This window comes from Perissodus microlepis, chromosome 12 (assembly GCF_051167445.1).
Source record: "Perissodus microlepis isolate ML-2025 ecotype Zambia chromosome 12, ASM5116744v1, whole genome shotgun sequence".
In the NCBI taxonomy this organism is placed as follows: Eukaryota; Metazoa; Chordata; class Actinopteri; order Cichliformes; family Cichlidae; genus Perissodus; species Perissodus microlepis.
This window is the reverse complement of record NC_140472.1, coordinates 16,436,502-16,451,751: the sequence shown is the minus strand read 5'-3', so window position 1 is coordinate 16,451,751 and position 15,250 is coordinate 16,436,502. Positions and strand designations below refer to the sequence as shown.

General features: G+C 39.1%; 1 protein-coding gene across 2 annotated transcripts in view; it reads left to right on the top strand.

The window, feature by feature from the left end:
- Positions 1-968: 968 nt before the first annotated feature.
- The window catches only part of rasa1a (RAS p21 protein activator (GTPase activating protein) 1a), a 32,377-nt gene continuing 18,095 nt past the window's right edge, over positions 969-15,250 (top strand). The window contains exon 1 of one of the 2 annotated variants that reach the window (XM_084945829.1): positions 969-2,399. In XM_084945829.1, coding sequence (XP_084801955.1) covers positions 1,864-2,399 — 536 coding nt within the window. In that variant the 5' untranslated portion in view covers positions 969-1,863. Of the gene's footprint in view, positions 2,400-9,540; positions 10,300-15,250 lie in introns of those variants that run through there. The other variant, XM_084945830.1, reaches the window with a different exon arrangement.

Below are 15,250 nucleotides of genomic sequence, written 5' to 3'. Positions count from 1 at the left end.
AAAAAGAAAGAAAGACTTGGGTCCGTGCGTTGCACAAATCTGAACCTGGCTGCTATTTTAACGCTGTTATCAATGACGTCTGCAGCACTAAAAAGGACCATGCCAGAATTAAAAATTCAAGCCTATTTCACTAGGAGCCAGCAATGAGATGGAACATCTGTGCGTGCTTTTTTGAGCGTTTTTCCTTCACATTGGTATTTTAGTAGTATTATCATGGTATTTATGACTTTGCAATTAAAGCATTTTCCTGTTTTGTATAAACGTAACTGACAGGTCGCAAATTAGTTTAAGCGGTTTTCTTGCTGCCCTGTAGTGCTATTGCCAATATGTTAAGGTAAACGCCTCGAACATCTTAAACAGCTGAATAGCATTGTAGCATATCTACCCAGTATATGTTTCTATCAAACAGGATGCAGTGGTGAAATTAGTTAGAATTAGCAGCCACACACCCCTTTTTTACTAAAAGCCTTTGCTTTAATATAAACTAGAGGACGTGGAACTATACATGCTGTCATTTACCTAGACTTTCATTACCTGTCTGAAGGAAAAACAGGAACACATACACACAAATCACAATGTGAAGTTGGGGCTTGAAAGGGAAACGCTCAGGTGTAACTGATAACATCACGTGAGATTTTGAATCTCTGTGTTCTTGTATGGAAGCAAGAATAAGAGGTACAATTAAAAAAAATATTTTTGCAGTTGTAGATTAAATGGGGAACTGTAAATAAATCCTGCCATTAAATGTTTTTTTTTCTAATTACTCTTTTCTGGTTATTGTACAGAGCCGCCTATCTGATAACTAGTGAAACTTGTTCGGTGTTGCTGACGTGTTAAAAACAGCAGATCAAAGGTGTAAACATTTCCTGCCACAGTATAGTAGCTCAGCAAGAGATTATTTGCAGAAAAATATCTAGAGGACTGATTTTACTCTGCTGCTTGTCTTGTTTTCTGAGATCCTCTGGTAAGAAAAAAAAAACCCCAAACCATAATGAGATTCTATATTTCATTTACGTAACAAGGACAATATCGCATTTTATTCAACTTAATAAGATTTAACGTGATTGAAGATGCCATGGATTAAATTTGGGGGGGAAAAGGTTCCGCTCTGTGTTCACTTAGCTGTGTCTGATCTTTAACTGGAGAGGAGTGGGAGAGGGAGGGGAGACAAGAGCAGCGCAGCAGCGGGCAAGCCACTAGCCCCGAAACCCAGAAATAAAGCTTGTACGCAGATAATAAATGTTGGTAAACGACATGGCAGTACGCGGAGAACAACATGCGGCTCCGGGGATATAGGAGATAAGGCTGAAGTCGTCTGGGAACGCTACTGGAGACGGTTTAAAACTGAAGAAAACAACACTGGGAAAAAAGAAGGGGATTACACACAACAGTGACAATAAAACAACACTCATCGACAAGTGGTCTGCTTTGGTGCCGAGGGTGAAGTCCGAACATCCCCCCAGACTCAAAAATACCAACAGGAAATATAGGTGAAGTGATATTCTGTTGGAAGTATTGTAACGGTTAATCTCAAGTAGTGTTTCTGCGTGAACTCTAAACTCAGGAAACAATGAAGACATAGCGAACAAGAACTCATCAAGTGTCTCGAAGCTGCTAGCTGTCCCGCTAGCGTTAGCTCGGTGATTTTTGCAGGGAGCGAATGCGAGGCGAAGCTAACGCCCGCGAGTGCAGCCCAGTAAGCTAAGTTAGCTGTTGGCTAACATTAGCCGGCTAGCTGAACGCGTTTTTGAGAAACTTTTGGTGTTGTTTCCCAGGAGCCCAAACACCGAGGGATTATTGTGAAAACAGAGGGGAAGGGCAGGTTCCCTTCTGGACTTTTTCCCCTCTACGTATTTTTCTACTATGATGGCAGCGGAGGTCAGCAGTGAGGATACGGGCTCGGTCGCGACAGGGACAGGGGTGGCAGGCGGAGGAGGCCCGGAGACGACGGCCCCTTTCCCATACTATCCCAAGCCGAGCAGAGTCGGAACCACTGATTTGGTGCAAGGGCCGGCACCAGCCACCCGACAGCATTCAAACACATCTCCGGACTCCCTTTCAGAGATGAATATAATCTATTCCTCCATGCTTAGTGGGGATATGACTGGAGCAGGGAGTGGCGTAGCAGGAGGTGGACATTCAGTTTTTCAAGGAACAAGCTCAGGGACAGTGGGCGGCATGTGCTGCTCTCCAACTATGGAGGGTCCAGCTAGTCGGATCTCACCCACATCAACAGGCCCGGATGGGCCCACTGTCTTTCCACCACTTCCACCACCGCCTCCTCCGCCTCCTAGCTGTGGGGGGCTCGGTGGCACTATGGATGAAAGCGACATGCAAGATGGGATGGAAATCGACGAAGAAGAGGTGACGTTCCCACTCTCTGCACCTCCCACTAACCAGTAAGTAAACCACAAGTTAAGTGACGTCTATGACTTCTAGAAAATAGAAACACTTAAGCAGTGTATTTATTTTATTGCGTTTTCATAGCCTTCCTGTTTTGCACTTGAGGTATATTTGGTAGATGTGGCTTTGAAATAATGCCAGTTCCCCAAGACACATTACCTAAAATACATCTGTTGAGCGTTTGCACACCTGTTATCCTAGAAAGCACTGAAATAACTGAGATCAAATTGAATTGTCAGGAGATTCAATATGAAATAGAAACCCTAGCAACACAGTAGTAATGCCTGTTCATTATTTTTTACAGAGAGCTGATTCACTTATAGTAAATGCCCTTATAAACATTCTCACAATGGACTACTACATATCAATAATTGACTTGGACAGCTGTTGTCAGCATAGCCTCATTTCACAGGATCAACCAAGCAGAACAAGTATTATGTATATACACAGTAAACACAATAATCAACACTGGGTAATACAGTGTAACAGTAACAAAAATGCCGTCAATGATGTGGGACAACTGGTAGTGCGGGCGCTTTTGTTCACGTTTATGCTGTTGTTGGTCCTTCAGCTTTGCCCATTCTGCAGAGAAGTCATGGTATACAAAGAACTTCTTTGTGATGGAGTGAAACTGAGCGATTAAGAACATTCAAAATTGCACTCTGCAGCAGTTGTCCAGGCTTATTTGAGTTTTATTGTTGTTTTTAGATTTCTTTCAAGTGAACTCAACTGTAGGTTTTTCGTTTCCTGTTTCCACGTAATCTTTCAGCTTAACATTCAGCCTCTATGTAGTGTGATTAACTTTGGGCACTGTTCCATTTTTAATTTTTTTTTGTAGTTTTTATGTTTTTGGAAGAAGATAGGAAATCATTAAGTTTGGATAAAGTCAGTATATACATATCAGGACACTTTCTTTGAATAGTTCTTTCAGAATTGAAGATGCTTCTCAAACAAGAGGTAAAATGTCTTTAAGAAACTTAAAGAACTCCAGTTTTTTTATTTTATTCCAAGCTCCTTAGCCTCCCTTTCTTTTTCTGTTGTATCAAAAACCTAAATCAACAATTGTATGGAGACCAACTTGATTCCAGGTGTCGTTGGTGACAGTTGTGACAATTCGAACTGATGCTCAGGTGATGCACAAATACTTCCAAAGCAACTTTGTTTCTTTGATTAAACAAAGCATTTTTCTTGTTTTAGCTTTAAGTTTTAGGCTGGCAAGAACCCTTGGCACTATTGGCCCAGAAACATTAAAATCAATGCCTGTGCATTTGACAGAAATCCATACACCTTTCTATTATCTACTATTTATAGTAAAGTGCATAGTTCTCTGTAATGCTACATGGGAAGTAGAAAATCTTGTTTCTTGTTTGCTGCACAACTGTATGCTCTGAGAGAATGACCATTGTGTCTAAATATTTTGCCTGTGATTGAAGTGAACTAAAACTTAAAACAAAGCATTTGCAAACCTTTTTTCTTTTCTTGTCTGCAGCACAGTAAATTCCGCCTAAGCACTGTACTTTAGAAAGCATCTGACTAATTGTGGGTACTGTCATGACTTTATCAGGCATGCACAGAAACCCATGTTCAAACCTGCGTGCGCACTGCTGATGTTGTAATAACCTAAATTTAGGCCTTCCATTTGTTATAGTCTCATTAGAAAACTGCTGAGCTTTGTCATTTCTGGCCCTCATACTGTGAGATATGGAAGTGACTAGGCTTGGAGTGTGGATTCAGCTCTTATTTTAGAAGCCATTCTATATCTCGCTGTCAGATTACAGAGGAAGGGGAAGGGCAGTGTTTTACACTGTTGCCTGTTTTGGTAATGAATAACCTTAAGTGGAATGAACATCACTTATATCTAGGCTCCTACCTATCCTGCTGCTTTGGAAGTTGTAGTTTTTCCCTGGAAATGCAGACTTCTTCACAGGTTTACACTCACTCCAGTTTATCAGCTTGAAAGATTTTCACTGAGGCATTGGAGCAATTACTGCGTGTTATGGGGGGGGGGTTCTTTGGTTTTACTTGCTTCATCATGCGTAACTTGAATTCAAATATTCATCTGCTACATTCGCTAAACCTCTAACCAGTGCCTAACTTTGGACTACAGTAGAATACCCAGAATCATTTTGACTCTCACCAACACAGTCTCCTGTGTCTTTCTTAATCGAGTTGTGCAAGACATGTTCACAACACAAGCTTTTCCGCTGTATTGGCTTTGTGGTTTGGTGAATTGTTTATAGTGGTTGTGATTGCACCGGAAAGCTGGACCACATTTTTGGGTATTATTAGTATATAAGAATTGTGTGGCAGTTTATTAGAATGAGGTTTACTATTTTTGATTTTATTTCCAAATTGAAAGTGAATGGATTTTCTTTGTTTTTTAAGGTAATTGTATTCCGTAAACATCTGATTAAAATACTACAGTCATACACTTAATGTACCACGTGTGTGTTTTTTACATGAGAACACTTGCAATTGGCAGTAAAAGCAAATTCAGAGAAATGACCTCCTGAGAGCACTTATCTTATCACTTTTTCTGTCACTGGATGCAGCTCAGAAACGGGCAAGTTATGAGGTTCTGACTTTGTCTTGTAAAGTTGGCCCAGTAAAGGCTGGGATCTCTCTCTCCTTCTGATTGTGCCACTGATCTACTGTTGATAGAAGGGGCTGATGTGATGTCAGAGGTGCTGCGCAGTGCATCATGCCAAATCTATTAGGTGTGTAACTGCTCTGAAACAGATAGTATCTGAGATAGAAGCGTCCAAGGTCTCAAATTACAATTAGACGGGTCGCACCCTGTTTTGTCCTTGGGTCCAGTCATGATTGAGTAATCGTGCCTGCAGTCAAAAATAACTTTTTAAAAAAGTTGTTATTATTCACCCTCCACTCTCAACCCCAACAAATATTGTACCTCAAAACAAATCAAAAAAAGGAGGCAGACTACTTAAACTGTGGCTTAAAAGTAAAGCTGAGGGACATTTACAGCTTACTGCCTTAATCACAGTGATTCTGTATGTGTTGTTCATTTGATTATGTAGCTAGTAAACTGTTGCAAACTGTAACAGTATAAAAACAGTCATTGCTCAACATGAACCTTGGTTTTTAACATCAATCAGGGTTCTGTTTATTCTTGCTAAGCAGAAGGTAAAATTCTGAATAATCTCAACAAGAAAAAGCAATAAGTATGAAATAACTTACTAAAACAGTTACTTAAAATCACCTAATTTCTTCAATTACTTAAATAACCCAATCAAGTCTGCAGTGTAATTTTAGATTTAAAAATATTGCTGAATTTCTCCTTTTTATTTCCCACAGTGTTGGCCCAGCTTGTCTATGACAGCTGATTATTTTCCCTGCCTGTAATAAATTAATTTCCTCTGTGACAGTAAAACACATTAGCAGAGCTTTCACATTCCCCTGCCAGTGCTGACGAGGGCTAAAGCCAGCTAACCTGGATACATTAGGGCTACAAATAAGACTTGCGGGCTATAGTCAAAAATATTATCTAAACGGGGTATTGTCTAGTTTCCTGTGTGTATTTGTGTGCGTGTATGTAGGTAAAAAGTGGAAGAGGGCTGCATTTTTTTTAAGATAGCCATATTATAGACAATGTATTTGAAAATTTTATTGCAAAATGATGGACATGGTGTAAAGATGTTTTAAACTCAATGATTTTGATATTATTTCAAATTTGCCAGCCTGGAGTGCTTGAGCTGCTGTTTCATAAACCAAGAAACTGCCTCATTGAATGAAGAAAAGATTAAACAGTTTCTATTTATGTACAAACCCACTGGCTTATACATTCTTATATTAATAATGAATAATTTGCGATGGCCACAACAGTCTTAAAAGGGGCACCTTCGGTTGGAATCAGGTTCAGTCAGTCCTTCAGCTTCATTAACATAGTGCTGCCTTTTTTATTTTCATTTTAGGGATTATTTTGCTTTTGATTTTTAGGATTTTTGCACACAGTTTCTGTCCAGACCCTGGGTCAGATTTAGCTATCACTCCCTATTTTGACCATGTGTGGTTAAAAGCACTGTATGAATGTTTGAAAGGATGTTTGATAAGAAGCTGATGATTAACAAAGATGCAGGAGTGAAGATGTCAGGTGGCCCCAGTAGTGTGTGTTCCTGCTACCTTTAGAAACCACTGGCCGTGAGCCTGAGCTTAAACAAACAGCACATTGGGAAATGAGTCGTTGATTTTGAGTTTCCACGAAGATTAGAGGGGATTTTAAGTCATAAAGGGTTTCCCACAGGAGGTTGTGGTAGGCAGAAGGAAGGGGAAAAAAAATTGGAAACAAAACTTGGATTTGAAAATCTGTGGTTGTGTGAATGAGTTTACCAGATTTACCAGTTGGCTGTGTAAATATGTCTGTAAGTTTACTGCTAATTTTGCAGCAACACTACCTAATTGGCCTTTGTGATGAAGGCTGTTACAGACAATGGAATTCTGATAAACCACAAGGACTGATTGCATAGTTTAATTAGATTATTCCCTGATGGAAGCTGTTCCTAGTGGTCAATATATTACAGCACTTTTATTACAAAGCAGTATTTGATTAATAACACTGTGACAACCGTTACACTCTTGAGCATGCCATTTCCTGTCCCTTATTTTTAAAATTATTGCAGCTCTCCTAGTGTGTTTGTGTGCGTGTGCGCGTGTGCACGTAAATAATATATAGAAGTATTGGGCTGTGATTGCTCGTTGCTCAACAAATATCCCCTCAGTCTCAGACCAAGGATGATCATGCTTAGGGCTGGTTTGACTGATTTGCTGATTGATCCCGCTCCAACTTTTATTAGTATAATATCTGTCTTGTGCATTCATAAGACAGTCTATAGTTTCCATATATTTCCAGCTTGCTATACATTGTCGTGCTATACTCTTTCAGCGTCCACATTGCCCTGCCTTTTCTCACCCAGCATCCTGTTTTCAAGACTTCTGAACCATTCATTGTGGCCCTAACAGGATCCTCTGAAGCATTTGAGTTGTGTTTGACAATGTGCAGGATTTCTGATTTGAATGACTTTTCTTTTTAACTAGGTTTGCTGATTGATGGATTGGGGAGTGAATGGAAAGTATTACAGTGCCAGGTTAGGCTTTGGTATTATAGTACTACTGTCATGACTTCCTGTGATATGAAAAAATTATTTTTGCGGCAGTGATGCCGTTGCAGTGAATGCTGAAGGAATAGCCACATAACTGAAAACTGCTGTTGCATGTTTCCATTTTATTGTGAGATACAGTATCTTGTTGTCTTTTTAACAGTTGGACGTGGACGTGGTTTTAGTTCTTTTCATAAACAGTGTTCCTAACTGTATGCTTGAACTTGTAGTAATCAAATGCTCAGAGGAAGATTGTTGGCATATGTGGGAGTGAAGCTTGTTATTATTACTGATGTAATCCTGTTATTTCAAGGAAGCTGATTCACAGAAGGACAGCTGAGGTATTGGCTTGAGTGACTGGGGATTAAAGTGTTGGCTGGTTATAATTTAGACTGAGCAAAGCTGAGAATCCGAAGATTGACTTTCCCATATCTTCATCTGTTCAATTTCAGGTGTGCTGTCACCCTCCTTCTTGAGTGAGGTTGCTAGCAGATGTTGTTTGTCATGTGACAAGCATAGTATTTTACTATAGTATCATTATATTTTTTTCCCCTTGCTAACTCCTGTTCTGCAGAGAAAGGCAAGATGGGGGGATCAAACATTTGATAAGGGACTTGTTGACCATGGAAGTTAATCTTGTTTAATAGAAGCTTATACATAATAAAATTAGAACTTGCTCCAAGTCACAACTGTTGTCTGTCATCGTCAGCTCTACACCTTCCTTTCTGTTTGTTGTGGAAACATGAAAAAACAAATGTAAGTAAATGATTAAAGGATCACATTTTACATGGGAGTTGTTTGAATGGCTACGCACTTGTGATGCACTTGTTTATTCCGTAGGGTAATAAGGCCGTTGACAGTGAACTCCTGAAAAGAAAATTCTATAATTTAAGATACTCCTTGAATTTCATGGCTGTACAAACATTGTTCTCCATCAGCAACACCATGCTAGCATGTTAGGTTTTAATTTGCTTCCACAAACATTTTTCTTTTTTTTATGCAGGTCACAAAGCTTTGTTTATGCTTGCTGTTGTTAAATTTGTGGTTAAGCTTTGGTGCAATGTTTTATGGTTGCCATGTGCATATGGAAAATGGATGAGCTGGAGGTATGGGTCTGTGTGCACGTTCAGCTCTGCAGGTATAATGGCGCTTATTTTCAGTTAGCACAGGATGCACTGGTTCTGCTTCCCATTTGGCACAGAACTCAAAAGTATTACTGCAGCAGTTTGAAGAAAAAAAAAAAGACTTTTTGCAGATAATTTCGGCAAAATTTGGTTTATGCTTGAATGCCTATATTTCAAAGATGCAAGTCAAGCGTGCCTCAAGCTTGTGTGTGAAATTTTATGGTGGTGTGGATTTTTTATTTTTTTTTTTTGGGGGGGGGGGGGTTATATGTTTTGTTTTTTGCACAATGAACAAAGTAACAAGCATAATCACGGCTTCAGCCCATAAAATGTGTTAGCCCAAATAAAAGTGAGATAGTCATGCATTAGGGGATTCAACAGTGTTGCCTTTTAGTAAATGGCCTCAGTGTTGCTAGACTGGCAGCTGTTTTAAAGCTGTTTTTCACAATTAATCATCACTAAAGGTATTTGATCAGTCCAGTTTAACCTGAAGAGGATTTTTAAAGGCTTAAGACTTTCATGGAAATAATTAATTTACCATGTTAAGTGAAAAGTTGGAAAATTGCCTGCCACACAAAATAAGCCGTGGTAGTGGTGGGGAAATTAAGCTAAGGCCAGTGTTACTTTATGCCATTTCTAAAGCTGGCTGCCCTCATTGCACTGTGGTGCAATGTTTAATTTAAGCTTTTAACAATTTAAGAAATTATTCAAGATAGAGCTGAAGGATTTAGGCAAAACTATTTTTTTATTAAACGGATACTACAATTTCAAAATTTCACTTTCTAAAGTCAGCCTTGGTTTCAGTACTTGCAAACTAATAGATTTTAAATGTGAAACTTGATGAGAAGTCATGATATGTTATCATAACATATCTTCATATCTATTACTTTAATTTCTAAAGCAAGGACACAGTCAGTTAATTAAGAAAGCACTAATAGTGAAACAAAAATATGCTGATTTGGTAGTTGCTTTACTTGGTTTCACAATGCTGTGTACCTTATTAAGCCAGAGTTATTTAAGTGACAAGATTGCCCTATTTTTTTCTTTTTCTTTTATGGATGTGTGTTTTTTAGTGTTTGTGGGCAGCATGCAAATGTGTGGTCATACAGTTGGCGGTATATGTGCAGATATGCCACTCCCTATCCCTGCTGTTCCCCTGCGTGGAACACCAATCGCCAGCATGCTCATGATACGTGTTTTTAAGGGAGAGGGAGAGAGAGACTAAGGGAGAGTAAGAGAATGAGAAAGTCAGAGGATGAAGTGGGAGCAAAGACCAGCGCTTGACAGCAGCTGAAAGATCAAGTTGTGTTATTCTTCAGAATAGCTTCTAGAGAACCAAAGAAGCAGACAAAACCATCCAGCTGTCACCAAAATAGGTTGTCGGTTGCATGTATCCAAGTCCATCTGCATCTTTGTGTACTCCTGTTTATCTTTCTTCCATGGATATTGCTCATTAACCCTTGCTACAGGAGATGGACGTAGTAAGGCACCAAAAGGGTCACATCACCATGCTTGGTACGGATTTAAAGCTGCCGTTGGTCTGCTCTACACATCAGAGCTTACAGTTTTTGCCTGGCCAGCAGCGCTGTCGGTGGAGTGGGTGCACCTTGTGAGAACACGGGACACAGGAGGGAGATGCAGCAGAGGGTAAACTCAGTGTAAGTGGGAGATCAAATCAGCCTATAAATCTCATTTTGCATTCACAGCTTCTTTTTTTTCCTTTTACTTCTTTACAGTTGCAGGAACCCCTTTTGAGCTTTTTTTATTTATACAGGTTTAAAAAAGGTTGTGAACTGGATTGCAACAAGATATATTAAGTATTAATTGTTGCAATTTTTCAGACATGGCTTAACGTAGAAAATTGCATGATGCTTAACCTTGGTTAGGTCAGCTTAGGGCTGGCGTGCCACTGGTCTGGCAACACTGGCAGAGACCCTGGAGTTATGCATTTTTTTACATCAGAAACATACCCTGGCTGGGTACAGACAGCAGTGTTCCTGCAGCCTGTTTTCACACCAATCTGCTGTCTAAAAGTGGGAAGCTGATGCCAGAAAGTCTTGTGCACTTAGCTTTGCTAACAACAGTGCAAGAACACGAAGTGTAAGAGTCACTTACAATGTTGCACCTCCATAATTTGTCAGTTTTACAAGCAGTATGCTCACACTATAGAGCCTGCAGAGATAACATTTTTTCCCCAATCACCATTTTGGACTCCACGAACCTGTTTATTTCCAAAAAGTGTCAATAACCGAATGATCATGTCTCTGTATGGTGTGTTGAATGAATAGATTACACATGGAAAAAAAGAGTTGTTTAACTTTTGTGCACATGTGGTATGTTTTCGTATCTTTAACTAAATTGCAGCCTGTTGTTATCTAGCAATTGCACTTAATTCATGATAGCAGTTGTAATTCAATTCACCACACTAATATACTGCAGAAACAGTAATTTATTAACTGTTTTGCTTGGAGAAGGTTTACTGGTTTATTAAATACTCTATATGTAAGTATAAATGGTCAATAATGTTGTCATTGTCCAATTCTCAGACCTAAGGCACGGAAAGCTGCTAAAGGTTATTATGTGCAATTGTATGGATATATGTGATATGCAAAGAAAGCTAATGGAGTGCATTAGCTCTATTTAAGAATACTGGAATCTTAAATATGTGTGTAAAAGGTATGCCAACTACACAAAGTCTGTAGCTACAATGAGGTGCATTGCTAATGTACAGCCATGCACTTTTCTTGATCCTGATGATGGCTGACAGTATGTCTGTGGAGATATTTGAGTCCAACTGTCAAGATGAAGGAAGATGAAGAATTGAGGCATAAGCTAGAGAGAAAGAGCTCCCAAAACTGCTTAATGAGAGACAGACAGGCACACAGAGAGACGATGTCTAACCCACTCAAGTCACAGTAATCTGTGCCTGTCCTGTTAGTGTTATTGCCCCTAGAGACTAGGCTCCAGCAGACAGGAATGAATATATATATATATATATATATATATATATATATATATATATATATATATATATATATCAACAAAAAAGCATTTTGTCTGATTTTCTCACGTGTGGTAACAACAAAACTGAACATTGAGTGGATGACCACAAATACTAGAATTGTTGCTTGCGATCATCATTGAAACTCAGATTTAAATTTACTGTATAGCATTTTTGACAAAAAAAAGGTTACTGTGTAAATTCATCCATAGTCTGGTGAAGCTTGTTAAATCCTTAAATCTTATCCTGTCTGCTAATTTTAGAGACTGCATTTTCAAATAGTAGCATGTCATGACTGCACTGTTTTGGGTTTTTTGGGGTGGGGGTTTAAGAAACAATTCACTCTCTGGATGATGCACTTTGCCTTCATGATATAGACTGATTAAATTTGCTCAGATCAGTCCGTTGATGTGATTGTCAGTCATTTTCTATATCCATTTTAATGTCTGTGAACGAGTCCCTCCGTGGGTAGGATACAATATGGTTATGCTGTTATGGTGATCCTGTTGTCTAATACCCTGATCATGAGTTGAGTGCACACGAATGACCCAAACAATGCAAACACTATTTGTTATTTATTCTCAGCTTTATTTATATTATTATTTAAAATGCCTGTATGGAACGACTGTTCTCCTGTTAGTTAGACATATAGGTTTTAGGGGTGCAACGATACACAAAATTCACAGTTCGGTTCGGTTCGATATTTTGGTGACATGGTTCGATATTTTTTCGATACAAAAAAAAAATATTCATGCCTTTTTAATTTGTCATTTATTAAAATTATAAATATATATTTTAACTCAAAAGTACGGTTTTTAAATTTAATGTTGCTGAAACAACAAAGTAATAAAAAAAATAAATCTATCTGATCGAGAAATCACTCATCTTTGGAAAAGAGAGTTTATTACAGAGAAATGGTTCTTTCCAAAATAAAAGCTATACTATACGCTTCTTCTGGGCTATATTCTCAGCAGCATGTTAAACATATCAGGTGCCCATAAGGAGAATCATGTGCTAACGGCTGTCTAAATGACTCCGGTAAAGTTTGTAGCATGCGTGCTTGTTGTTTTTGTCTGCTTCCACTTGTCTTTGCACTAGGATGATGTCGGTGTAAATGTGCAGTCATATTCGTTGTGTTCCCACTAGTGCTGTCAGCGTTCATCTCGTTGAAATGACGTTAACGCCACAACATGGCAAATCTCCGTTAACGAGCTACCGCGGATCGCCCCGTGCGTGGGGCTGGACGGCCAACACGTTAACGAGCTAACTGCGCTAACGCACTAGTTCCCACCAATGTAATTGAGCATTGAGTGGCACATCCGACATACTGTTTTACTTTTGTCCATGACGCGCTTACCTTCAGGGTCATACGTCACATGAAAACCAAAATAGTTCCAAACGCCACATCTGAATTAGGGTGGGGGAGGTTCAATTTGCCATGTTGCAACGAGAGCTTAACTTCTGTCTCGCTAGCTTGCCCTGCGCTCAGTGAATCTGCGTTCGACTACTCCGCCTAGGCTGCACTGTCGAGCGCAGATCCACTGAGCGCTCAACACAGACAGCATCGTCAGAAGGAAAGTTGATCAAATAAATTAAAAATTTTGTATTGTTCGATACATATGTGCACCGAACCGAAAGCACTGTATCGAACGGTTCAATATCGATAGTATTGTTGCACCCCTAATAGGTTTTATATCCATGCATGCATGCATGCTCATAATTTTTGTTCTGCAAGCTTGAATATTAAAGTATGATTAAGTGTCAACTCTGTTCTATTAATAAACAAGTATTTTATCCATTCAAGTACTTCTTTGAATTTGGATGAGTGCTTCTCTCTCTCTCTCTCTCTCTCTCTCTCTCTCTCTCTCTCTCTCTCTCTCTCTCTCTCTCACAGAGTCTGTTGGCTGTCTTTGTGTAACGAACCTCTCATTGTAGATAGATTTAAAAAAAATGTTTGCTTTGTGCTCTTTGTGGCTTTGTGGTGCAGGCTGTCGTTTCTAGAACAAAAGCTATAAACAGCACACAACCCTTGTGTCTAGTGATAGAATATTTTTAAGGCTTTCGGTCATCAGCCCTGTATTGTGTCATCTTGCTCAACTCACTAGACTTAGGCATGCTAATGTGCAGCAGTGCACAGTGATATTGTTCTTAAGTGCAATACACGGTTAGCTAAACTATCCATGTAACCTACCAAAGTAAATCACTTGTTTACAAGCTTAGCTGGAAGGTTTATCTTGGCCTCTTGTATCGTGACGGAGTGATAAAACAGGTCTCTGGTGTGAAGATATCATTCAAAATGCAGGCATTGGCTTGGTGACACTGTGGTAACATGGGTATTTGTGACCTAGTGTGGACGCCACACTATGTTGTCATTACTGTAACGTGTGGGAGTTGCCGGGCTACTGTGCAATATAATGAAAATAGTAATGTTTTTAACATTAGTCTTTAGAGACACACACACACACACACACACACACACACACACACACACACACACGGCCATGGAGCTGTAGTTAAAAGTAAATTCCTTATCTTGTGCCGAGCTAAACCAAAACGTCATGGTGTTGCTTGATGTTCGTGTTTTGACATGAAAGAGCATTCCTGAAGCTGATAGTAGCACTGTCTCATATCACCATTGCCGTGGCTTATTTATCTCAACACTTCTCCTTTTGTTTAACTATTTGCATCCCATGTCATCATAGAGGACATATAGCTTACACACAGAGCTGCAGGAAACTTCATCCAATAAAATTGTTTTACTAAATGTAGATGCAAAAGAGCTTAAAGTTTCACAAAAAATCAGATACTTTGATTATATTTTATCATGATATGATGTTACAGCTCTCTTTTACCACCATTTAGTGGTCCACTATCCACAATTGTCTCTCTGTTATATGGAGTGCAGCTAGCGAGTCTTCAATGGAGTCATTCGATTACATTTAGATCACACATTTTCTTTTTTGTATTTTGTTGTTGTTCATGGTGGGATGTAGAGCAGGGCAATATGGCCAAAAATATTTATCACAATATATATTTGAAAATTTGCGATAACGATATGAACCAACGATATAATAGATGCAAGCCAAAATACTTTACAACTCCACAACTTTATTAGTGCAAAAACCCCCATCAATTTATTTTCATTTAAACAAGCAGCTGTTTTTTATGTGCATTAATGCTATATAAAAATTTAACAGTGCAAATGCAAATCCCTTGCTGACAATTTAACCAAAAGGCATTTTCAGTGGAAACTGGCCGACATATCCTGAGCATTACCATGTATAATATCCACAAAAGTTAAAAAGAGGTGTTTTGCAACATGAAACTGCACAACTGTACCACACAAAATCAGTTCAAGGTCAGTAAGCACAACCAGAATTCATAAGGTGCACCGGATTATAAGGCGCACGGTCGATTTTTGAGAAAATTAAGGTGCTCTTAAAAGCCTTTAAAGTCCAAAAAATACGGTAATAACGACGGCCCGCTTGCATGTTCTACCCCAAAAAAGTGTTTTGGTGTGTATCTGACGGACAAAAACCAAACCAGTTCCACATCACTGAAGTTGCACCATTTTTACAAACCAATTCTGGTTCATCAGTTTCATTCAA